General features: G+C 38.3%; 2 protein-coding genes across 3 annotated transcripts in view; one reads left to right on the top strand and one right to left on the bottom strand.

Annotated features, from left to right (window-relative positions):
* The first annotated feature begins 1,258 nt into the window (after positions 1 to 1,258).
* LOC117300657 lies at positions 1,259 to 11,928 on the top strand. 2 transcript variants are annotated; one of them, XM_033784352.1, is made up of 9 exons: positions 1,259 to 2,364; positions 3,712 to 3,869; positions 4,783 to 4,881; positions 5,598 to 5,747; positions 6,306 to 7,053; positions 7,487 to 7,725; positions 8,390 to 8,565; positions 9,185 to 9,645; positions 10,468 to 11,928. In XM_033784352.1, the coding sequence occupies exons 1-9, from the start codon at positions 1,824 to 1,826 to the stop codon at positions 11,052 to 11,054; spliced, it is 3,159 nt and encodes a 1,052-aa protein (XP_033640243.1). In that variant the 5' UTR covers positions 1,259 to 1,823; the 3' UTR covers positions 11,055 to 11,928. The 2 variants fall into 2 exon arrangements, with proteins under 2 accessions (XP_033640243.1, XP_033640244.1); XM_033784353.1 differs by having other exon boundaries at positions 7,487 to 7,656.
* A 1,344-nt stretch (positions 11,929 to 13,272) lies between these two features.
* LOC117300656 overlaps positions 13,273 to 25,819 on the bottom strand; it is a 41,563-nt gene continuing 29,016 nt past the window's right edge. Inside the window, exons 16-23 of the mRNA XM_033784351.1 lie at positions 24,683 to 24,861; positions 22,599 to 22,772; positions 20,439 to 20,563; positions 19,536 to 19,635; positions 18,784 to 18,949; positions 17,497 to 17,563; positions 16,109 to 16,385; positions 13,273 to 15,244 (exon numbers count right to left, since the gene is read on the bottom strand). Coding sequence (XP_033640242.1) covers positions 15,011 to 15,244; positions 16,109 to 16,385; positions 17,497 to 17,563; positions 18,784 to 18,949; positions 19,536 to 19,635; positions 20,439 to 20,563; positions 22,599 to 22,772; positions 24,683 to 24,861 — 1,322 coding nt within the window. The 3' untranslated portion in view covers positions 13,273 to 15,010. The remainder of the gene's footprint in view (positions 15,245 to 16,108; positions 16,386 to 17,496; positions 17,564 to 18,783; positions 18,950 to 19,535; positions 19,636 to 20,438; positions 20,564 to 22,598; positions 22,773 to 24,682; positions 24,862 to 25,819) is intronic.

Raw genomic sequence — 25,819 nt, forward strand, 5'->3', positions numbered from 1 at the left:
TCACCAAGAAAGGTTTTATGCCGATAATTATTTTGAGCAATTACCAATAGTGTCCACTGCCTTTAATGTTATTAATATTGGAGACCACACACAGAGCTGTGATAAGCAGCTAAAAGTGTAACAAAACTAACCATGGAATTGCCCATCTACTTGTTATTGCTTGGTCCTTCGAGTGGCACACGAAACTTACTTCCTGACACTGACAGAGGATTACGATTTTGCAACTATTCAAACTGGGACAAGACAAGACAAACTCACACCAACTTGGTTGCAGTCTAGGCCTACCTACATGTATTTGCCACATTTCATTGACATTGTTTCTATTTTATTTTTTGATTTTTGATTTTATTCCTTCCACAATTGACATTTCTTTCTTGATTTGGATCACTTTCCGTATGGCGCCACCACTTTTTCACAAATTTTTACAAAAAGGGATATCTCATTGAGGTAAATTATTAGAATTAGATACATTATTTCATATCGAATGAAAAAGTGGTGGCGCCATGCCCATATGGAAACTTTTCCCTTGATTCTTCTGTCACTGTTTTAATTTATTTAGTTCAGAAGTTTCAAAAATTTCAGTAGGCTGATATCACTTTCATTTCAACTTACAACTTGGTGTATGGTGGAGCAAACTTCCTCCTCCATGAGCAAGTACAATATAAGCAGACCTTTGCTAAGAAAATTAAAGTTTGTGCCGCAAAATTAACAATTTGCGCAACATGGTACAAAGAGTGCTCAAATAAAGAAATTGCGCATCATGTGTACAGTTATAATTAAAATGCGCGCACAATTTAAAAATAGTTTCACGTTTCCTTCATTTTGCGCAAGCTCAAAATAATTGTGATTCTCGTCTGCCAAAACTAGTTTCAGAATTGTAAGACATAAAGCATGAAACAAATACATTTTATACCTATAAAGTCTATAATGATGTATTGGAGTCACGGCGGATATTTCTAATTACCTGTAAACGGCAAATAACTTTTTCATCCAAAGAATTTCCATCATTGTCGTCTGCGCTGAAACAGACAGCTCCGTTTGTGTAGGCCGCCATCTTTAATGGTTCTTAAACTCGCGCTCTGATTGGTCAATATATTCTCGGCCACAAAATTGGCAAAAACTATCGTCATTTACATGATTTTATGGTTGGAAAAAAAGAACAACAAAAGCAATGAGTCAAAATTTGTTGAGCAAATTTTAATGATACAAATTTTGAACGCAACATTTTCGGAATACAATAGTGCTAAGTGCCAAAAAAGGTAATAACTACATTAAAATTATTTATCTGCAATTTTTCAACATCCCAACTCTTGAGGGCGGTATGCACGATAAACAGTAAAGCTGCTGCACACGGGAAAACAGACGACAAGAAACGAACTGCTCTGTAAAAGTAGTCTGTATTTCTAAAATTCTACCTCCATGGTCAGAATAATTAACTTTTTGTGAAATTGTGAACCGTGCAGTATTACTTAGGACTGAGCATCGCAATCTCCAAGCGGCAGACATGGCAGAGATCTCAATCTACACACAGACAGTGAATTAGTTATTTCTTCTTATTATGTGTTGACTATTTATTATGACATAACACTAAACAACAGGTTGTTGCTTTGTTGAAACTTTGTAATTGTTTTACGATATATGACTAAGGCATTAGTAAGTACAGCAGCTGACAGCTGTTCGTTATCCACCACTGCACACCAGACTGTAATGATGATGATGATGTTGCTTTTAAAGTTTTGGTAACTCATCATGCTCATATTAAATATTAATAGGATTTTTAAGACGTAGATGAGTTTGCAGAGTACGAGTCAGTGACTATTTACATGTACATCATTGTTGTACACCGAACATGCCTTACAAATTGTGTGGTAAAGAAGGTACCATTAAATAATGGCAATGCACTGCATGAAACAGTGAGTGGACAAACATCTATCCATGGTTTGGATACGTTCAACAAATTAGAAATGGAGGAGTCATCAACTATTATTTCTCATCAAACAAAAAAAGGAGACGATGTCAATGGTCGACCTCTGCATCAACCAGGAAAAAACTGTATTACATCACCACGTGATGTTTCCATCAGTAACAAGGGAGGACACAAAAACATCAAGCCGGAGGAGGTCTCGCAAGCTGTATGCATTATGGAGGAGATCATGAACCCATGTCAAAGTTCATGTGTCAAAACTGAGACCTTACCATTGGTTGAACATTCAACCAATCAGGAGACAAGGATAACAGAGGTCAGCCCGTTGCCATGGTTTACAAACTACGACAAAGTGGAGGAGGCGGTACAAGATTACGAGATTGAAACAACTTCTAAGTTTTTGATTGGAAATCCAGACAGAGACTTTGGGAAGTCTTTTGGTACGAATATTTTTTCGAAAATTTGGTTGATCATTATTCTCAATTTCTTGTGTTGTGGTGCGGGCAATTTCATTAAACAACATTTAAATCATGAATACTGAAACATGTTGGTAAATTACAAATGTCACAATTTAACTAAACTGCTCACAAAAAGTAAGGAAACTTTTTCAAATCCAGTATATTTGTTATTATTTAATACTCTCTTTGTATATGGTATATCAATGCAAACCTGAACTGTTCCTCTTTAAAATGATACCACATTTGGAATGATTACATGTTGCTGAACTTGGCTACACGAATAACAATGAGGCAAAGTCACAAATCAAATGTGCCAAAATTACCATTGTCTGTGAATGGTCGATAGGTAATGATCAACAATCAAACTGATCAAGCTTTTCAGAACCATTAATGGTTTACACAATGATTTGCACCAGTGAGCTGTTTAACCCTCATTTCATGAAAAACACCTTGTTTGATGGGTATTTGCAAGACGATATTCTACAGCCGAATGCAGTCCCATACTTGCAGACTCTTGGACCAAAATGCCATCTTTCAAAATGACAACGCTCGCCCCCATCGAGCCCTACTGGTGACTGACTACCTGAAAAATGTTGGGGTGCACCGGATGGATTGGCCCGCAAACAGTCCAGACCTGAATCCCATGGAACATCTGTGGGACCAGCTGTCCGCGCCAGAACCACTAACACATCAACTGTGGCTGACCTAACCAGTTTCCTTAATAAAGAATGGAACGCCATCCCTCATCATCAGCGCATCAAGACTTGTGTGCAGCATGAGAAGAAGGTGCCAGGCTGTCATCAACGCCTTCGGATCATCCACTCGTTACTGAACTTTTTGTATAAATAAAGTGTATTAAGATCAGTAAGTTGTCTTACTCTATACCAAACTTCTTGTCTCAACAAAGTGGATTAAGATCAGTAAGTTATCTTGCTTGTTTGAATTACAGTGTCAATTTGATTGTTCACACAGTAACACAAAATTGCTAATTTTGGCACATTTGATTTGTGACTTTGTCTCATTCTCATTAACGTGGTCAAGTCCAGCAACATGTAATCATTGCAATTGTGGTATCATTTTAAAGAGGAACAGTTCAGCTTTGCAATGATATATACCATATACAAAGAGAGTATTAAATAATAACAAAAATACTGGATTGAAAAAAGTTTCCTTACTTTTTGTGAGCAGTTTAGTTGCGATAGAGGGTTACGTTATCGCAACTACAATTTAACAACCTAAAAAACCTTTTTTTCAAAATCCACTCCATTTGTAGAAATTTTGGCTTCCCAAAGCTAACATATTGATTATTTAGTTTATCTTTACTTTCAGATGAAATAAAGCACTCCCATCACATTCATTTAAATGGCGGTGGATTCGACAATGAAATTTCTCCCAAACTCTTGTTGGATGGGATTCCATACATCATGATGGGTAACAAGAAACTCGCATGTCACCACGGAAAGCCTCATCCCAACTCTGTCAAGAAGGTATAAAGTGTTGGTTCCAGTCCCGGTGTTGACACCCAGTGTCCATAAGCAAGATACTTTACCATAATAGATGGATCGCAGTAAGCGTCATCGACTGCTTTTGATGTATTAACAAGGGAAAAGTGCATGCGCAGCACGTACACGCATGCACTTTCCCTTGTTAATCCATGTACATCAAAGATGGCAGTCGATGACGCATACTGCAATCCATCTATTGCTCTGTCCTTCGGTAGGACTGGTGGTTCACGTAATTGAACATATAACACTTCTGGTGTTAGAGGAGGGGTTAACCTTGGTGATTCTGGTTCACAGACATGTAGCAAGCATACTTGTTTATATAGGTTTCCTTACAGTTTGCTAGCTACAATGATGAAGTTTACTTTTGAGGCATCCTTGGTTTAAATACCAAACTACAAAGTACTAACAATAATAATATAACATAATGGTGGCTAGATCAAGGTACTTTACCAAATAACTGAGCACCTCTAAGACAATTCCCCTCACTTTCTCAACTCCCATGGTGGCATACAACTCCAAGCCGATTAAATTAACACATACAGGAGTTATAAATTCAACACAATACCCTCTCAGCCCTCTTAGGTTCCAATAAATTATACACCTGGGCTGAGAGAAGCAATTATGCCTAGTCATGGAGACTGCTTGGCCACCACACACCACAATTACTCTAGCCCTGACCCCTTACCTTCACAACTACGTAGCCCAAATGTCTGGAGGCTGTTTTAAAACAATTGAGATAAACAATTTTTTTACATTGTGATAACAATTGTTGGTACTGATGAAACAAAATAATTTTTTGCTCATTTTGCTGCATGATCATTATTTAAACAAACTTGTGTATACAAATGTAGCTGAAAAAGATTCCTGTTATTTACAAGTGAATATTTATTTACAGACCAAAAGCAAGCGACGCCTTTGCACACAGGCTTCAAAGAAAGTTGGATGCCCTTGTCACATCACGATCCGACATGTCATGCTGCTGCCAGACTTCAAAGTAAGAACTTATTAAAAAAAGTTGAACTTGCAAGTTTGATTTTGAATAATGTCCGGTTCAATAACTCATGCTTACAATAATTCACGAAATAATTAAAAGATCAGGTCACAAAATGAGCGCTCAAACTGAAAGACGGCGCAGCTATAGACCTTTATCATGGCGCAGCCATCTTGTTTTTTTCCCATCGATATATCAAACCAAGGCTGGAAGGACAAAATAGTCCGGTTCCTATTTGCAAAATGATTATTAGCATTCATTATTGTTATTCGATACAGGGAACATGACCAAGAAGGTGGCAGCGTGATATACATGTAGGTCTACACAGAGTTAGGCCTTCACACTCTGATTAGCATAAGATCTTGAGTCTGATGCGCTAGGCTGCTCCGCCACATTATCTTTGCTGCAAGATAATGCAATATTTGTTATTGAATTGTGGACCTTCTACCACTTCTATTAGTTTGTTGCAAAGTGGTACATTACCATGCAATCTCAGTGGTCTAGTTGGTAAGACACTGCTCTAGAATTGCAAAGGTCGTGGGTTAGAATAGAATCCCACCCGTGTAATATGCTTGTTATTTTTTTCACAGAGCTTGGGAAAAAATTCCGAGTATACAGTGCTAAAACAAATCAGTGTAATGGGTAAACCAAAATTAAAATTCTGTACCCCCATGCCAAATTCCATTTATTGGTACATTATTTGTCTCTTACTGAAATAGTTTGATGTGAGCAAATTGACCGAGCACAGACGGAGGGAACTCTCAAAGCATATCAAGTCAACTCTGAAGGAAAAGGGAGTGACGAACGAGTCTCGATTCTATATAGAGTTTCCTGACGTTGACAGCCACAGAAATCATCCTCTGGGAGAGGTACTGTTATCATCTGTAAAATGTCACTCTTCGTGAACGCATTTGTTTGGTCTGTTTATTTTATCTAGTACATTATCTGCTCAGAATATGAGTCCGTATGTACCAATGTAATGTGGTGTGAACACGTTGCACACAATTTTTGATTTGCCTTTCAAATGCTAAGTATGTCTTTTGGGTTGTTTGAACCGTTTGATTATTTTACTTCTATAAACAATACATTACACAATAAAAATTAATCTCTGAAAATTTAATTTCAAAAGGGGGTTACGTTTTCAAGATATTGCTGAAATTATGTCTCTGCAGGAAGAATACTATGTACATGGATACACAATCTGAGAGATGTTACTTATCAATTTCAAATTATGGGGGATAAAACTGATATATAATAATTACATTACTTAAAATGTAAAATGTTTCTCAAAATGCTTCAATTCTTTCAAAAGCTGCTTTACTTCTAACCAAGTAAGTTTTTTTGCCATTAACTTTAAGTGTGATTACCAAACTTATACCTTCCCTTTAAGTTGAGGTAAAAATGTCAAAACTTTTTATTTTTCACAGGCTGCTGGCGTCAAACAACCAATAGACAAACGGGTCAACGAAAAAATGCTGCAGCTCATCAGTAATGGAATGAAGTCCATTCCACTGATCGAGCAATCCATCAAAGAATTTGTCAAGGAGGAGCTATTTCAGGATTCTCCATGCCCACCACATTCAAACCGCCGCTTCTTCCCTACACAAAAGGACATCGCAAACCGCATCTTCAAGGTGTCTGCGAGTTCAATCTCATCCAAATTGAAGATAGACAAGCTGGAGGAGCTGGTGTATGGCTTGCTGGAGGAGCGAGCCAATAATGGATTCGTTTTCTTTAGGAGTTCTGTTGGTACTGACGATTCAACGTTGGAGTGTTCTGACAAAACACAAGAGTGTAGCACAATCAATCAAAAACATCACAAAATTAATACGGATTCCACCAAAAACCAGAGATTTGACTCATCGACTGAAGGCTTACTCTTTGTGTATCAGACCCATTTTCAAAGACAGCTCTTGGCTCGTTATGGTTCAGAGCTAACCTTCTTGGACGCAGCGCATAGAGCAGCTGACTATGCGGTACCGATGTACTTCCTGCTCGTGCATACAAATTGTGACTACCAAATAGCGGCGATGATTGTTATGGAGAGAGAATCGGCGAGTGATCTGGGGGAGGCGTTAGCGGTCATCAAGAAAAACAACCCTAGCTGGAGACCTCAGCAGTTTGTTGTAGATGCTTCTCATGAGGAGATTCAAACAGTGGAGAAAGTGTTTCCAGGTTAAATACAATGCATGCAATGTTTGAGAACTTCATCGTGTTGGTGCAACAAGGTTTTAACTCGGCCAAAAAGCTCTCTCAAACACTCTAGTTATTTTAAACATGATACAACCTGTCATGCTAAAACTTCAATTTCATGAAAACGTTATTATAAGGAGCTATGTTGCACCAACCGGATGATTTATCCTAATTTAAGGAAATTTGTTTAACGTCTTGTTTGTCTCTCTTTTCCTTCAGTAGATAAAGTAGTCTGCTGACTTTGTGTACAAATCTCCATCATTTCATTTCGGTGACACTGCAAAGTTTTACTGCACTGAATTTGTCTCGTTCCAGCTTTCAAGATCTTTGTTTATCAGTATGTAGAATATCCATACTGTCAAACATCATTGTCATCATTCAATTTCTTTACTTATACATCTGCAACGTTTTTTAGAGTGTCGAGTTTTCATCTCTGACATCCGACGTGAGCAAGCCTGGGAGCGCTGGCTATCCAACCCAAAGCATGGAATACTCAACTATCAGCAATTGCTCTGTAAGATGACGGCGGTTGCAACGGCTCGTACTATAGATAGCTACCAGGAAGCCATGGACAAACTGAAGGAGGTATCAAGCAAGGCTAAGTTAAAGCTAATGCGAGCTTGGTTCCGGGAAAAGTGGCTTTCAAACATACAGGTACATGTGCAGGCTTTGTAATAACCCATGGCACCCACAGCAATTGCCGTGGTGCACTGTGCTGTGGTGCCCTTTGCAAAGTTTCAAAAGAAATTTACATTTTCCTCATTGAGTGCCTCTTACAAGAGGACAATTTCCAAGAGGACAATGCCCCATCAAGAGCGAAGTTCAAGGCCTGCATGTCTTTCTTGTAAGTTAAAGCTAATGCGAGCTTGGTTTCGGGAGAAGTGGCTTTCAAACATACAGGTATGTGAAGGCCTCGTAATAACCCATGGCAATTGCCGTGCTGACTGGGCAGCACTGTGGTTTTGCGTAGGAGACAGTCGCTGAGGTGAAACAATAGAAATGTGCAAGTGTGTACGCACCAAGTACAACTCTCAGCCAATGATACGTCTTCCTTTGACCTCTGTGAGGGTGCTGATTATTTTTGTGATGTCATACACAATGGTTCTTTAAAAAAGACATCTTTCACAATGTTACTGTGGAGGCTAACTCCAGCCTGCCTGACGGGACAACTTTAGGTGAATTTACTTTGTGAAAAGCCGGCAGAAAAAAATTGCAGCTACAAAAAGTAATACTTTAAGTCAAACAGAATAGCTCATATTTCAGTTATAAAAACGCGTGTTGAAACCAAATGGTTTAATGGCTGTATGTTTAATTACAGAGATGGGCTTACGTTTTCCGGCAACAACGGCAGATGCTTCCACTAATCATGAACAATGGTATCGAGGACCAGCGTGAAGCAATGAGTTATAACTTCATCACCAGTAATCGCAACTACCCACTTCACAATTTGCTGAGCCTACTGGTTAACACCATACTGCCTGATTTATATGCAAGGTAAAGAGTCAGATAGGTCACTTATAATTACAGTGCGGATTCATTTGTAAATATTATCATATATTCTTTTAATGAAACCAAGGATGCCTCATAAGTGAACTTAATCACTGCAGCTCACAAGCCTGAGGAAACATGGAAACGGGTGCTTACTATTAAACCAGAAACACCAAAGTTAACACTTACTATCGTACAATAAGTGTTCTTGGTTATCAAATGTGCACTACTAACCCTAGTTATTATTATACAATAATGGTTATGAAACAAACGCTGCCTCAATAAGTAAACTTTATCACTGTTGTTCCCAAGGCTGAGCAATCCGTGAACCAAACACTTGGGTTAACCCCTACTCTTCCACAGTAAGTGTTATGGGTTCTTTTACGCTCAAAACAAATGGTAGTACACGGGGAACTACAGCTTAATGTCCCATCTGAAGGGCGAAGCAATTATGGTATAGCTCAAGGACACAAGTGGTATGACCGGGTCTTGAACCGACACTCCGCTGATCAGAAACACTAGGGTTTTCAACCACCCTGCCATCCATGCAACGATAATGCAATGTACCATGATGCAATTAAGCCTTCAAGCCGATTTCCGTAATTTATATTTACCATTTTAACAGATATGTGGAGGTGAACACAGAATGGAGCACCAGCACCAACACCGGTGTACCCCCACTTCTCTACAACCGCCCCAAGCCCTTTATCGACCACTGCCAACAACGTATAAAGGCCAAGACACTGACAAAACAACAGTCCCCCAGCGAGCTTTTCCACAGCCCCGATCATCCCAACGATGGCAACCTGGTAGACCTCAGCATTCCATCCTGCTCCTGCCAGGACTTCACAAGGTCTGGTTATCTTTGTGAGCACCTTCTGGAGTGTATCACCAACAAGAATGAGATGCTCTGGGAGAGGTTGCCGTCATCTTACCTCTTCAGCCCCTTCCTGACAGTGGACGAGGGGGCAGTGGTTGGGGGTGGAGAGCAGGTCTTTGGTGCAGTTGATAATGACGAGGAAGAGGAGTGTGATAATACTACCTCTGGGCTGTCCCCTGAAGAGGAAGCTACCTCCAATTTAGAAGGTAATGAAGAAAGTCCCATCGGGTCTGGACATAACAATTATTCAGTACAGTTCATTCAGATTTGTGCACAAATGAATATTGAACGTCCAACTAGAAACCAACTGTGCAATTGCCCAAAGCAGAATCTATTTGCCATTGTGGTGAACTATAACACCGTTTGAAGAAAGGACCATCGGGTCTGAACATATGACAAATTATTAAAATCAGTTCATTAGGATTTGTGTGCAAATGAATGTTGAATGTCAAACGAGAAATGGTCCTTGTTTGACATTCTCATGTTGAATATCAATGTCAAACGAGAAACGAACGTCAAATGAGAAAACAAACTGCAATTGCCCACAGCAGAAATCATTTGCCATTGTAGCAAACTGCAACACCTTTTCCTATGGATGCAATACATTACTCGATCAATTTGTGACCAATCACTGCATTTTATATGGCATGCAAGGCTTCATAGACTGTACAATAGTTTAAAAGGCTTTGAGGGGTATAAGAGAGTCATCAAAACACTCCATGGTCCAGTGGTTAGACAGTATGACTTGCAATCACTCGGACCCCCCAAGCTAACCACTGATTGCAAAGCGTCTAGAATAAGTATTGTTGTCTAGTTACTGAATCACAACTTCTTGATTTGTACAGTTTATAATCATACATGTAGATGTTAAACCATTCGTTGTATGAGAGAGATTGGCGGTCGTCTACTTGGCATTTATATCCCCTTTAGTGGGAGTTTGCCAAGTTCCTTGACATGAAGATCATCCCAACAAACAAAAAACATACCCCTCATTCCAAGATTAATAACAGTATTTGTTTTGTATACAGCAATCCTTGCAGCCGTTGAAGCCCAAACATCATGTACATCACATTATGATCCTCCACTACAAGCATCCACCACCTCAACCATTGATGAAGACACATCCTACAACCAGGAAGCAGCACGATGCCAACTCATCGCTAAACAACTCCTAGACCTCACACAAACCATAACAGACAGGGAGGTACTTTCAGCAGCACTGATACACATGGAGGCATCACTAGCAACCCTTAACCAAGCCATTCCACCGGGTAAACTAAACATGACCGACCGACACGCAAGTACAAACTTACCAATACACGTCAACAGAGGGCGACACAACGATGATGAGTACGAGTCTCCTCTGAAGAAGCCCCATCTTTTAGACTGTGCTGTTGAGCATGATGAGTTGGTGTTGTTAGGAAATCAGGTGGTGGATTCGGAAATCAGCATTTGTGGTAATGAGATTGTAGAGGGTTATGAAGTCTGTTCGGAGAGCTTGGATATTCAGGAAAGCATCGTGACAGAAACAATTGATCTCCAACACGGAGCTGTGTTCATCTTAGATCCATCAGGTGTTATGAGGAATTTGAAACTACCTGCTAAGAATACATAATAATAATAATAGTTAAACCTTTTATAGAGCGCATAACACAGAGCATTACTGCATGACTCTATGCGCTTTTACAGAACAGAACACAAGAGAAACAAGTAATGGTGCACTTGGTCCATAGTAAAATAAAGTTTTACCAAATGCTAAACAGGTGTCCACATGAGACGGAAGGATTCAAAATGATTGCATGGAAGGGTCCATTTTGTCAAATCAACCACATAGATTTAAAAGTGTGTGCAGAAAAGATTGTAAATTATTTAAGGTATCCTTTCTTGTACAATTGATAACTACAAATTTGCTACTTGAAAAAGGGTCATATAACACCATTGGTTTCTACACCGTAGCATTTAAACAAGGGTACTGTACAATCCTGTTGCAGTTGGAAAACAAAAACAAAAAATTGCAACGACATGTAGGTCTTGTGCCAAGACTAAAAATACACCAGCTAACTTGTGAAAATAGTTAAGGCTTTTTAATAGTACAAACAAGTTGAACAACCCACCGTTCCAACTAAAAATTGGCACATTTAAAATTCTCTCAGTTTCGGATGTTTGTGCAGAGGTTTGATCAAATATTTGTTTGATAATAAAGCCTTTGTATCGTGCCTTTTTTTTATAACAAGTTTAATACAAATTGAGAACTTGTAAGAACAATTTTGGTAAAAGCAGCAGCACTACAAACACTGTGGCAAAGCCAGTAACAGGGTTAAGTGCCACAGAAAAAACAAAAACAATTGTTGTTACACTCCGTAGGCCTACTTGCTTTGTACAACGATCTCCTTCTCATTATTCTATAATTCATGTGTAATTTTAAGGTCTATGTACTTTTTGTACACAATGTGCACAGATTTACACTAAACTGACACAGTTTGAAGATAATGATAGTTGAAAGCTTCCATGAAAAATATTACTTGCTGAGGTGCTGTAGTTTTTAAGAAATGAGTAAAACAACGTCATGAAAATAATTTTTTGTCTCAGTGATCATGAGACGAAAATTGTTTTAGCAAAATTGTTTTAAAAACGTATTTTCATGACATTTTTTACTGATTTCTCAAAAACTACAGCATCTCAGCACCTAATATTTTAATGTACGCTTTCTACTATCATTATCTTCAACATTGGACATTATGTTTTGTGTTGCAAAAAGTACCCAAATCCTTTAAGCTTGTTTTTTTATTCTGAACATTAAAATGGCACAAAAAATAGTATTTGCCCCCATCCCCAAAACCATGCCCACCACCAGAAAGCTGGCTACGCGCCTGAATAAATACACCAAATATACTGTTAGTGTTATGAACGTATTTAAAACAAATAATGACAAGTGTGAAAGACAAAGACATAAAACTGACATTTTATTAAAATAGCAAAAATAAAAACGAAAATACATTGAGGAGAATTGTGTATTTATTACATTTAGGCCTACACCATTTTTGCCAAAATAAAAAATATTTCAAAGTTTATTATTTTGTTTCAGCTGATCCTGATCATATTTAACTACTATACAGAACTTGGGTTTGGGTACTTTTTGTAACACAATGTTACAAAAAGATTTGCAAGAAAGGCAATGGACACTATTGGTAATTACTCACAAGTAATTTTTGTCTCAGTGAGACGGAAATTGTTTTAGCATTTAAAACGTATTTTCGTGACTTTTGTTTTACTCATTTCTCAAAAACTACAGCACCTCAGCAAGTCATATTTTTTAGGGAAGCCTTCTGCTATCATTATCTTCAAACTGTGTAAGTTTAATGTAAATCTGTCGACATTGTGTTTTGTGTCCTACAAAAAGTAGCCAGACCCTTCAAAACAAATAATGACAAAGAATGAAAGACAAAGACATAAAAATGTATTACATTACACTTGAATCGACGGCCTCCGGAAACAGGCTGGCAGTCTACTATCTGAGCTATCTAGCCCTATATTGGCGGTGTCGTATTTTGTCAATACGTTTCTTTATATACAACAAAACAAGATAAAAAAATATATATGAAAAGATTTTTTAAAGTTATTTAGTACCTGTTTTTATCATAATGTTCTAGGTAGTTACATATAGGCCTCGCCATTTAAAAAATAAAAAAATGGAGAGCTTGAGATTAATAAAGTTTATTATTTTGTTATAGCTTTCTTTCCCTTACTTATTTTGATTTCCTCCCATTTCTTAAACAGTAAGCCATAGTACTGACTCGAGTCACGAGATGTTTATCATCCACAATAAATCTTGGTTTTAACGCCATCTTAGAAATCAGATTCCCTACATGCGGTTGAGTTTGCGAGTTTAGGCAGCACGCGCATAGATACACCAACACCTTATTTACATTTATTTACAGGCTTTCAGGAATTTCGCTCTTGAAGCGACACAGTAGATCCCTCTGGCAAGGGGAACTTTTATGAGGAAACTAATAAATTTGTATTGGTACTTTGCAAAGGGCACAGAGCAAAAGCACAGAGCACCATGGCAGTTGCTCTGGGTGCCGTTAATTTGAGGCCTTCATTTGGATTTCCAAAAATGGAGGATCATGAGCAAAATGCAGCAGCACGTGATGCCGGAGCGAGGGCGCTATTTAGACCGCGTATTCCAACCATACCATGGTGTGACCATCTTGTTTCTTTGAACTGTCATGGACCAACCATGGGCAGCACACCGTTATGAAACCTCTCATCACTAACCCCTGGAAGGGATGTACTGAAAAACAACGCTGATTGGCTCATGAAATTAGTTATGCATTAGATCTAACCTGCGCATGCAAGTAGTTCTAAGATATTTGCATGTTGATTATGCCCGCGCTTTAATGGCACGAACACATTTTTTTTTTTTTAACAAAAACAAAAACATTCTTTAAGACGAAAGACATGCGTGCGCTCGTAGAAAGGATTGATTACAGGAAACCATTAAATTGTGCTGGATTCTAGCACATTTTAATGAACAAATTCAAGGGGTTATGAACGAGCACGGCATGCTTGGAAAAAATGGCGCGTCGAGATGAGATGTGTGTACTGACTTTTATTTAGATTTTTGCCAAAGTCTTAAAATATGTTCTCATTTGGTCTTAAACAAATATAATTCTTTCTCAGTCACAGACTGTAAGGTCTTGGCCTCATTCTCATGTCTCAAACACAGCTCTTTTTGGTCTCAGTCTCGGGCTATTAAGGTCTGGTCTCAGTCGCGAATTCAGTCTCAGACTTGGTCTTGGTCAAGTTCTCAGTCTCTCTCTTAATTTTGACAACGCGACCAAGCTGCTTGGAGTCCTTAAAAGAAAATGGTCTGCTCTAAATGTAATTCTCTTTCTTTGCCGTTTTCATATATATCGCATGAAGATGAATGACAGAAAGCCCTCGTTTATTCTGGTCAAAAAAGAAATAAATCATTATTTTGTTAAGAAAAAATGATCCTTTTTAAGAATAACAACTTAGACAAGTTCAATACCAAATGGGAGCCTTTTTTATTGCTTTGTACTAACTAAATGCCATGCATATCATCAAATTTCCAGCTTTTGCCATCTGCCTTTTCTATTTTCGTAGTTGATTTACCAGTATTTTGTGTAACTTTGTACATTGAAGTAACTTGAAAAAAATTCCCCCTCAAGGAAAGGAAAAAAAGTTCTCAGTCTTGGACTGGAAGGTCTGGTCCTGTCTTGATCTAAAAAAAAATGTCTTAGTCTCAGAATGTTGGGTCTTGGTCAAGTTCTCAGTCTTGGACTGTAAGGTCTCTCGGGCTTCAGTCTCGGTTTCAGACTGTGAGGCTTTTTTCTCAGTCTCGAACATTGAGGTCTCAGTCTCGGTCTCCGGCTGTAAGGTCTAGGTCTCAGAAGATGAGGTATTGGAAGATAAGGTTTCGGAAGATGAGGTCTCGGTTTTGGTCTCGGACTCTGAGGTCTTGACTCCAATACTGGCATGAGGTCAGTTCAAATCCAAGAACATGATTACCTTTAACATAAAGCAAGGACCTACTTTACCTTTACACTACTCTGGGGCAGCAGACAAAGACATAGACATTTCATACTGCGCAGTGCTATTAGCACTAGTTGGGGAGTTGAGTCCAGTAGACGAGGTAACCCCTTCCATCTTGTGCGTCTTATCAGAATGGAATGCAGGCAGTTTGCAGGTTCGGCCGCAGCAGATACGCCGCCAGCAGGGTTCCATGGCAGTGCGTACCTCCTCTCGTCTGAAGCAGAACATGATGCAGATAACCACACCCTACGCGCATGTAAAGGAAGTATGAAAAAATAAGTCAGCATTTCCAAATAGCCAAATTAACTTTTTCTCTCCGTCCGGAAAAACTAAATCAGCAACTGCAAACAGCCGCAAAATTTGACCTACTTATGCTCAAACAAGAGGTCTCTGCATTGCTATTGTCTAATGTTTCCCTAACAAAGAATTTACATTCCAAACAAACCCACATACTTTATTAACAAACCCACATTTTCTGTTTCTTATTCATTTTCCTGGCATTTTCCCTGATAACAGCCGATGGAAATGAAAACAAATTTAATATGGGCGTGGTGATGGTTGTACAGAATGGTCTCTCTACAGAGTTGAATTAGGCCTTATCAAGAGTTTATGACACTTTGAGGTTAGGATATACATGTTTTGCATGAAATCAAATTCTTATTATTTCAAAAACAGTCCGCAAGGATGAATTCTTTCCCTTCATTTTAAAGACACTGGACACTATTGGTAAATTGTCAAACACCAGTCTTCTCACTTGCTGTGTCTCAACATATGCATACAAATAACAAACCTGTGAAAATTTGAGCTCAATCGGTCATCAAAGTTGCGAGATAATAATGAAAGAAAAAACACCCTTGTCACACAAAGTTGTGTGCTTTCAGATGCTTGATTTCGAGACCTCAAATTCTAAATCTGAGGTATCGGAATCAAATTCGTGGAAAATCACTTCTTTCTCGAAAACTACTCCACTTCAGAGGGAGCCATTTCTCACAATGTTTTATACTACCAACCTCTCCCCATTACTCGTGACTAAGTAAGGTTTTATGCTAATCATTATTTTGAGTAATTACCAACAGTGTCCACTGCCTTTAAGCATCTTCAATTTTTTACCTGCAAGGAGTTGGCCAGGCAGAAGATGAGCTGGAAGGCAAACCTAGCAAGGTAGGTCCCGATGGCCAGGAACCCAAAGACCCAAGTCAAGCCCATCAGAGCCGAGATACCGATGGCATTCTGGAGACGTTTGGAGATCTGCTGAGAGCGGGATGCTTCTTTGATCTTAAGAAGGCTGCGCATGACCAAGATGAAGGTGATGATGTTGTGAAGGAGGATGAGGGCAATTGGAACGAGGAGACCAAGGGTCAATGCCAGACCAGTTTTAAGAAAACAACTGTTGATGAAAAGAAAACACAGACCCACAACAACAGTTTTGAGACAAAATTTTAATCAACTAGGTAACAATAAAACTGATTAAAAACAAAATGACTGTCCTTACCTTAAAGCCATTGGACCCTTTCGGTTCAGAAAAAAAACAAAAAGTTCACAGATTTACAAATAACTTACAGGGTTTACAGAAGGTAGTGGTGAAAGACTTCTCTTGAAATATTATTCCATGAAATGCTTTACTTTTTGAGAAAACAGCAAAACGATATCAATTCTCGTTAACGAGAATTACGGATTTATTTTAAACACATGTCATGACACGGCGAAACGCGCGGAAACAATGGTGGGTGTTCCCGTTATTTTCTCCCGACTCCGATGACCGATTGAGCCTAAATTTTCACAGGTTTGTTATTTGATATAGAAGTTGTGGTACACTAAGTGTGGGCCTTGGACAATACTGTTTACCGAAAGGGTCCAATGGCTTTAAGGTTTACGTTTGGTTATCACTATTAAAATTAGTGGCAATAAAAATTGTTGGTTATTGAAGCTTACATCATACTTTCGATAAACCATTTTGAGAAACATTTCACTTAAAAATAATGTGGTTATAAACAAAAATGTTATGCCCAAGCAGTCGAATCTAAGCACCAATACTGTCAGTTTAGTTTCTCAGATTGTGTATTTTTATTGTCCCTGCGTAACATATCCGCTCCAGATTTTTGGCGATATCTTAAAAATGCGTCCACATTTTCATTTGAAATTTACAGTATACATCTCAATTACATAAGATTAAAAAGATCGAACAGTTAAAAAAACTAAAGGTATAGTTTGCCTTTAAAGAATTTATTAATAGACTAAACAAAACATGAACAAGTTTAACCCCCTAAAGATTTGAAAATAAGTTTTCCATTGATTGTTTAAATAACATCCACGCAGACAAAATAATTCAACTACGGGCGCCAATAGGCTGACTATGGTAGAGAAGAAATTGCCCTTTTTTTGTTGAGTCACAGCACCATGGTGTAAGCATGGAGTTTTTTCTGATGGTGTCACGCCAGATTAAACAAATACTAGTCTTTTCGTCATGCTGATGTGGGAACAAATACAGTTTTACTCACTTGTGTTCGCTGCCATAAAATTGTGTAGCTGATGCTAACGTTATTGTCACAACTATCAGTGGAGACCCTGAGGAGAAATTAAAGAACAACAAATAAATTATTTCATTAATTTCTTCTGGTTGTGAGAACTCTCATAAAAACCCAATGGAGAGAAGACAAGGACATAAGTTACAAATCCATAGAAAGATATTTTAATAGGTTCTTATTACAGGAAAGTGCAATTAAAGACAGACCCCACAGGATAATACATTCATTTTGTCTTTACCAAATCACACCTATAGGATTTGAGGAATTGCATGGTGAGGTATCAATGTATATTTGGTTTGCGGTAACACCATGTGTGTATCTACTTGCCAGGTAGAGTTGTTCTTAGGGAACTGTCTTGCTTTATTCTACTGCCGTGGAGTAGATAATCGGAGGTTCGGGAGACTTTTCAGTTCTGAAAAGAACTGTCCTGCTTTTTAACTATTACTATTTTTAACTTTTTAACTATTACGTCAGGAGACACACGATGACTAGAGCAACCTAGTCGAAACGTTGAGACCAATTTCAGAACTGACTCTGCGGCAGTACAGTTAATTACGATCCTATAAGCTAAAGTAGTAGTCCAGTCTAATTTCTATACCATCCGCCTTGGTAATAGTTAAAAAGCAGGACAGTTCTTTTCAGAACTGAGAAGTCTCCCGAACCTCCAATTATCTACTCCACGGCAGTAGAATAAAGCACGACAGTTCCCTAAGAACAACTCTACCTGGCAAGTAGATACACACATGATACTTATAACTGGATCAAGAAAAAACATGTACTCTCTTAATGTGAAAGAGTGAAAAAGCACTCTATGGAGAGCCATATGACGGATTACTCTTTTTCGAGTGGTCTTCCACTCTTTTAGATTGAAGCTTGCATCTTTTTGAGTGAATTTTCACTCTATCCTGGAGTGAAACTCCTCTAGAAGAGTGAAATAACCACCACTCTTTTAAAGTGCTATTTGAGGGACAACTCGAAATGTAAAGAGTGGTGTTTTTCACATTTAGATAGTAGTGCAGAGTGCATTGAAATATAACAGACACTGAATAATTACCTACTGGCACTGCCTACTGATAGAATATTCATGAGGTACAGTAAACTTTTATTAAAATCACAACTACTGAAGAGGGAAATACTAAATTCACATGTTTCCATGAGGTTAAATTCTGACACATAAAAAGGATGTTTCTGATTTTTTGTGGCCAATCTAGGAAATCCCTCAAAGCTTTCCTGTAATGAATACGTTCTGAAGTTACTCACCCCAAGCAACAAGACAAGCTTTGAGTATATATCTTGATGTGTCTTCAGGGAAGACCTTGACAGTGCTGACATACATGTTCCTGGCCTCCACAGCCATCCACATCATTGTGGTCAGGGCCAAGTAGTGAAGCAATGCTGCTACAAATGCACAAGCACCTTCCGAACCCTGTCAACAAAATTAGGCAACACAGAGTAAGGATCAAACAGTATCTTCTCACAGTCTTGCTCTAGAGATGTAGAGCAAAGAGCCATTTTGATAGCTTTATTTCTCTTTGGAACCCCCTGCCTGGTGCATGTTTCCCTCCATCCTATACAATCTATACTGTTTTAAGAGGATATCAATTCCTACCTTCACCTCCTCCGAGTTATTTTCATGTGAAATATTTGTGTTGTTGTTTTTTCTTTGTTTCATTTTCCATTGATCTAGCTGCTGCAAAAAGGGGTTTAAAGTCAAGTTGTTTATTGAATTTACATCAACACACTTCCTTCAGTGCTGTGATTTACCCCTCTCTGATGTTATTTATCAGGAAGGAAGTTTCCAACATGAAAGTAAGATAAATGTAAGCATTTTAATTTACAAAAAAAAACATATTGTTGAAAATGTCACCCCTGTTGGCCTGTTTTGGCTTGCTTCTCCATAATAGTATTTCCGACAAATGACTCATTGAGCTTGATTGGATCACACATTTTGTCCAAGAGCTCCTCAAAATTGATTGTGAGTTGTTTGGAAATTCACATCATTGCTTACTTACCCTAGCACTGTCAATTCCAGCGATGAACACGATATACAACAGCAACAAGGACACACAAAAGTGGATGAAAATCTGGCGTGATAAACCAGTCCGCAATTTTCTAGGTTCAAAAACAATTTTTATTAAACAATCTAGTAATCAAAAAGACAGACCTTCTGCTTGTAGTAGTTATACATTGAGGAATTATAATATTTATTAAATATCCACTGCGTAAAAAAAAAACTGAGTGGAGCGTAATGTGAAATGACAATATAACATAGCGCTCATTTGCGTTGTCCAGTGATGTGATAGCCGTTGAAAAAAAACCTGCACTGTAAGCGAAAAGCATCAAAGCTTGCGAGCACGACGAAGTCTGCTATATACATTTATCTTTGGTTTCAAAAGCCCTACTCTTTAATCTGTGGCATTCTATTTAAAGCCATTGTCAGATGGCCCCAAATATTAAAAAATAGATTTTTTTTAGTGAATGGTATTTCAAAGAGTATTACTCACTCTAACGAAAAAAAGTTTAACTTTTACTTTTAATGGTCAGGAACCATGACAAAAATTTGGTCATGTGATATATTGTCGGGATCCCGACCAAAAACTAATTTTGAGCACTTTATTTCACTGCTACTAATAATTGGCGGACTTTTTTGAGCAATGGCTCAAATGAAAACTTGTAACTTTCTTGACCCCCATCAAAATACCTATTGAATTTTAAATCAAAATTTGTGGGTCAAATTTGGCAAAAAATCTGACATAGCATTTTTAATACATGGTTTTGTTTGAAAGTTGTTCAAATATTGCCGCCGTTTTCAGCCCCAATGGACATTTTGGTACAAGGCATTTGCGGCCACTATGGTCCCTCTAAAGAAATAATGAAGGAGAAACAATCCAAGTAAAAGAACAAAATAATCTTACTTTATTGAGAGGTAGATGATCAAAGTTGCACCCAGAGCAATGATTGACAAGACAATACCAATCTGGCTGATAACATCAAGAGCGAGCTCAAATTTATCGTCTGTTTTTGTTTGTCCATGCACATCCTGTAAATGAACAGATTTCACAAATTCAGAGATTAAAACAATTTTAATGGTTATTAATGGCTTCTGACTGGGACCCCCAGACAAAGATTTTGACTAATAGGGAGACTGTCTACATAAGGCTCAATAGCTCAGTTGGTAGAGCACTCGTACTTTAATCCGGTCGTTGGTTCAAGTCCCACTCCAGTAATTTGTTTCTGTTTTTAAACACGACTATTTATAAACTTACCCACCAGTCATTCAGTTGTGGTTAATTACTGACCACGAAAATGAAATTTGGCATACAGATTTGTGACAAAGTTTGGTTCATTATTTTTTGTCATTCAAAAAGTACAGAGGGACATAACAGCATTGTTTAAAAGTCTGCATACTTTACAAAGTCAAGTCTTTTTAAAGACTTGTTAAGACCACTTTAGTGCTACCCTTAAAGGCAGTGGTCACTATTAGTAATTGTCAAAGACCAGTCTTCTCACTTGGTGTATCTCAACTTCTGCATAAAATAACCAACCTGTGAAAATTTGAGCTCAACTGGTCGTCGAAGTCGCGAGATTACTATGAAAGGAAAAAACTACCCTTGTCACACTAAGTTGTGTGCTTTCAGATGCTTGATTTCGAGACCTCAAGTTCTAAATCTGGGTCTCGAAATCAAATTCGTGGAAAGTTACTTCTTTCTCGAAAACTGCATCACTTCAGAGGGAGCCGTTTCTCACAATGTTTTATACTATCCCCATTACTCGTTACCAAATAAAGTTTTATGCTAATAACTATTTTAAGTAATAACCAACAGTGTCCACTGCCTTTAACAAAAATTCAGGACCAAAAATAAGCGAATAAAGCCAGGGAAACACCCCTTATGTTACTGTTTTACACACAGCGTAATTTGGTTCTTCACAGGCTGATTTGGAAATTCATTATATATGCTCCATCCATTTTTAAGACTTCTAATAACAGACTTTATTACTTGTGTTTTTAATAAGAGAATCAATGTGTGGTGAAGAGGTTCTCAGCTAGTGGTTTAATCCCAACAAGGCCTGGTTCTTGACAATTTTACCGAGACGAAGTCAAAAACATCATCACTCTTTGGTCAAAAAGTAAAATAAATGCAAAAATTATAATTGTTTAATGATTTCTTTCAACACAACACCCCTCCAGCTATGAAATGGTAAAGCCCTCCGCCGCCCTCGGGTAAACAACTCCTTATAAGGGAATGCTGTGCGCGTCGCGCGTATCGCGTGATGTGGCACAACTGTTTCAGCCGTTGCTCTCGACCAATAGGAACGAAGAAACTCTTTTAAGAACAGGTGCAAGGTCGCGTGTCACGCCCATGAATTAACACTTTTTAACGGTCATAAACAAAGGTTTATACACACCCACGTGACGCGCTCCCCACCAATAGGAATAGCGAAACTGTCTGAGGTATTTATGAATGCTTCTTATATAGGCAAAGTACACCTTTGGTTTCTTAATGTAAATTAATTAATGTATGTGATACAATAAAAATTAACCTGTGAAAATTTAAACAAAAGCCATGATGACAATAATTTTAATTGTTTTCTCATCCCAGTGCTCTATACTGAGGCAAATATGCTAGCGAGTGTGCTTTCGAATGGAAACATTTAACAATGGCTCAAACTTTGCAAGCGTTGGTAACAAATTTTGAACGTTCACAAGTCATTCTGTTGCGTAAGCATTGGTTATAGGCATTGCGGGTAACTTTGATAAACCATTGGCAACGTTCCTAAAGGCATTGGCAAGCATTGGCAAGAGTTGGTAAGCATTCATAATATATTCATAGGGTATTGGTAAGGAGAGGGCCGACCGAGGACGACCGAGGGGTGAGACCAAGATGAAAGTATTCACTATTCAATCGCAATTTTTGGGAGAGTTCACCGCAAAATTCAAATATTCATATTCGCAAGAAATTTCGCCACAGTATGAGAAACCGTAAAAAACACAGTATATCAGGCATGTGAATTTTAAACTTTGAATTGTTTGTTTTTAATTCTAGAAATATGAACTTTTCTGAACTTTTGCGTACCACAAGGATTGCGAAGTTGGTGGCATGGCTGCAGTTACAAGATACTGTATTGTCCGTTTGTCTTGCAAGAACACACCCAGCTGTTGACCAATCACCAACTCCATCTGCTTTGGTAAAATCCCAGAACACGCATCTGAAACTTGTGTTGTCATGAGTACTTGCATTGTTTGACACCTGGAAGTATAAAAATGTTGAAAGAAAAATATGAGATCAGTTTAGCAAAATTTAAGTGAAATTCATCTCTAAAAGATAGGGCCATAGATTGGCTCCAAAATAAACGACCTTAAAAACATACTTGGTGAGAAGCTGTTCACCAAGAAATATTTGAATCTAAAAAATGATTCCATGCATGAATGTTTTTTTAGATTTCTGACGGTTGATGTCCGTTTCGTGAATGCCGCAGCCAGAGATGCGGTTGGTATATTCGCTGTCACCTCGCTATGTGGGATCGTTTTGACATACCCGTGAAAATACAGCTTTGAGTCTGATAAAATACCTTTCAATTCTAATGACATAATGAAGAATACTTAAAGACAATGGACACCTTTGGTAACTGTCAATGACCAGTCTTTTCACTTGGTGTATATCTTAACATACGCACAAAATAAGAAATGAGATAAAAGAAAATAAAGAAGTTGCGAGATAATAATAGAAGAAAAAACACCCTTGTCACACAAAGTTGTGTGCTTTGATGCTTGATTTCGGGACCTCAAAATCTAATTCTGAGGTCTCAAAAACAAATTCAAACATTCAACAGGGAAAATTGATTCTTTTATTTGAAAACTCTGTTACTTCAGAGGGACCCGTTTCTCACAAGGTTTTATACTATCAACAGCTCTTGGTTGATTGTTATCAAGTAAGTTTTTATGCTCACAATTATTTTGAGAAATTACCAAGTCAGTGTCCAGTGCATTTTTAATACCATGGGGACAAATGAAATCAATTTTCTCTATTAATGCTTTTTCAACTAAAAAAAGTTAAGTTAAACAAGGGAATCAATGTGTGGTGAAAAGGTTTTCAACCAGTGGTTTAATCCCAACAAGGCCGAGTGGTTCTATATAATTTTACCGAGACGAAGTCGAGGTAAATTATAAAGAACCAGGCCTCGGCGGATTTAAACCACTAGTTGAAAACCGATTCAACATACTATGATTTCCATTCATAAATTAACACTTTTTAGTCAAAAAGTAAAATAAATGCAAAAATTATAATTGTTCAATGATTTCTTTCAACACGACACCCCTCCAGCTATGAAATGGTAAAGCCCTCTGCCGCCCTCGGGTAAACAACTCCTTATAAGGGAATGCTGTGCGAGTCGCACGTATCACGTGATGTGGCACAACTGTTTCAGCCGTTGCTCTCGCCCAACAGGAATGAAGAAACTGTCTTATAGGAACAGGTGCAAGCTCGGGTGTCACGCCCATGTTTCATAACTTTTTACTGGTCATAAACAAAGGTTTATACACACCCACGTGACGCGCTCTCCACCAATAGGAATAGCGAAACTGTCTGAGGTATTTATGAATGCATGTTAAAAACTGGGTCAGGCAATTTTTTTCTTATTTTGATCCTGGTCTTGTAAAAAGATTTCTGGGGTGGATTTCACAAAGGTAGTCCTAACTTAGGACTAGTCCTAAGCAATGCTAAGAGATAGGACTGGTCCTAAGTTAGGACCAGTAACTCATCCTAACTTAGGACTGGTCCTATCTCTTAGCATTGCCTAGGACTAGTCATAAGTTAGGACTACCTTTGTGAAATCCAGCCCTGGGGTCGATTTCACAAAGAGTTAGGACTAGTCCTAAGAGATATAAGAAACATATGGCTAGTCCTAAGTTAGGGCAAGTAATTCGTCCTAACTCAAGATAAGACTAGTCTTAACTCTTTGTGAAATCCACCCCTGGTCCAGTAAACACTTTGAGCTACAAAGCCCTGCGGTCTTGTGAGGTTATCATTGTATTTGGTTTGCGGTACATCACCATGTGTATATACTTGCCAGGTAGAGTTTGTTCTTTGAGAACCGTCTTGCTTTATATTCTACTACCATGGAGTAGTTTTTCCGACTTCCGGTGCTGACCTAATCATACCTGTATTTCAATGACCAATGGTTCAGTAAGATTCACTAGGTCAAGTCCTTCTACTGTCAGAGAGACAACAGGTCCAGCAACCTCAATGCTGGAGTTATTATCTCGGATCAAGGAGGACTGGAACAAGTCATCACTAGCATACACAATGAAACTGGCTTGCAGTCGGCTGGAGTTTTCACCTGTTGTACCAGAAATATATTCCATTAATTGCATGGCCAAACTGCCCAATGGGAAATTAACCACCAGAGGACCTGTAAACACTTCTTTCCAAGTAAAGTCTGGCAGGCTTTCCAAAGCTCTCTCAACACAGTGTCCTCACCTGTTTTCATGTGTACATGTATATTTAAGTCCCAGACATGTAGATGGCAGTGATGCAAGGAATTGCATTAAAGTATGACTATAGTCATGCTAGAGTAGTATTGGTGGTAATATTTGAGTGTTATATAGCATAGAAACAGACTTTTTTAAGACAGATTTTGAAGTTTATGAATTATGAGACTTATATGTAGCACCTTAGGGTTTACAAGGTGCTGTGACACATTCAGCAGCCATGCCACTGGCAGAAACACCGAGGCAAACTCCCTTTTCTTAGCGATAAGTGCACTGGGTTCTTTTACGTGCACTACACAACACACAGGACCTTCGAATTTATATCCCATCTGAAGGATGAAGCAATAGTGGTTTTAAAAGTGTCTTGCTCAATTACACAAGTGTCCTGACCAGGACTCGTACCCCCACTCTGCTGATCAGAAACAATAACAGAGCTTGAGTCAAGTGTGTTTGACCACTCAGCTCTAATTACACGTAACCGAAATCATTGAAAAGGTTTCAACCATCCTTAAACAGTGTAACCATCCTCTTAATAATTTAGGAGGCTAATTATCTTAGCTTGCAGCTGAGAAGCTGAAGGATGCAGCTACAACATGTTTGAGCCGCATAGTCTATATGTGACCCACTCTGTGAAAATGAGTCAGATGTCGCCCATTGCATTATTAAGTTATGGACAGTCTAATGTGGAAAATGTAAAAAGATCTGTAGTTGCATGGTTAACCTTTAGAACACTGACTTTTAGGCAATAAAGCTATGAATACAACAATTTTGTGGTCATACTTATGTCTAATTTGTATCCTTATGCAC

This window comes from Asterias rubens, chromosome 16 (genome assembly GCF_902459465.1).
Source record: "Asterias rubens chromosome 16, eAstRub1.3, whole genome shotgun sequence".
Lineage (NCBI taxonomy): Eukaryota > Metazoa > Echinodermata > Asteroidea > Forcipulatida > Asteriidae > Asterias > Asterias rubens.

What these genes read in the sequence shown, in the direction of transcription:
- LOC117300657 (XM_033784352.1), top strand. Translation starts at nt 1,824, where the DNA reads ATGTACATCATTGTTGTACACCGAACATGCCTTACAAATTGTGTGGTA. An exon ending in ATCCCAACTCTGTCAAGAAG is followed by an intron (nt 3,870 to 4,782) that starts GTATAAAGTGTT and finishes ATTTATTTACAG; the next exon opens with ACCAAAAGCAAGCGACGCCT. An exon ending in GAAATCATCCTCTGGGAGAG is followed by an intron (nt 5,748 to 6,305) that starts GTACTGTTATCA and finishes TATTTTTCACAG; the next exon opens with GCTGCTGGCGTCAAACAACC.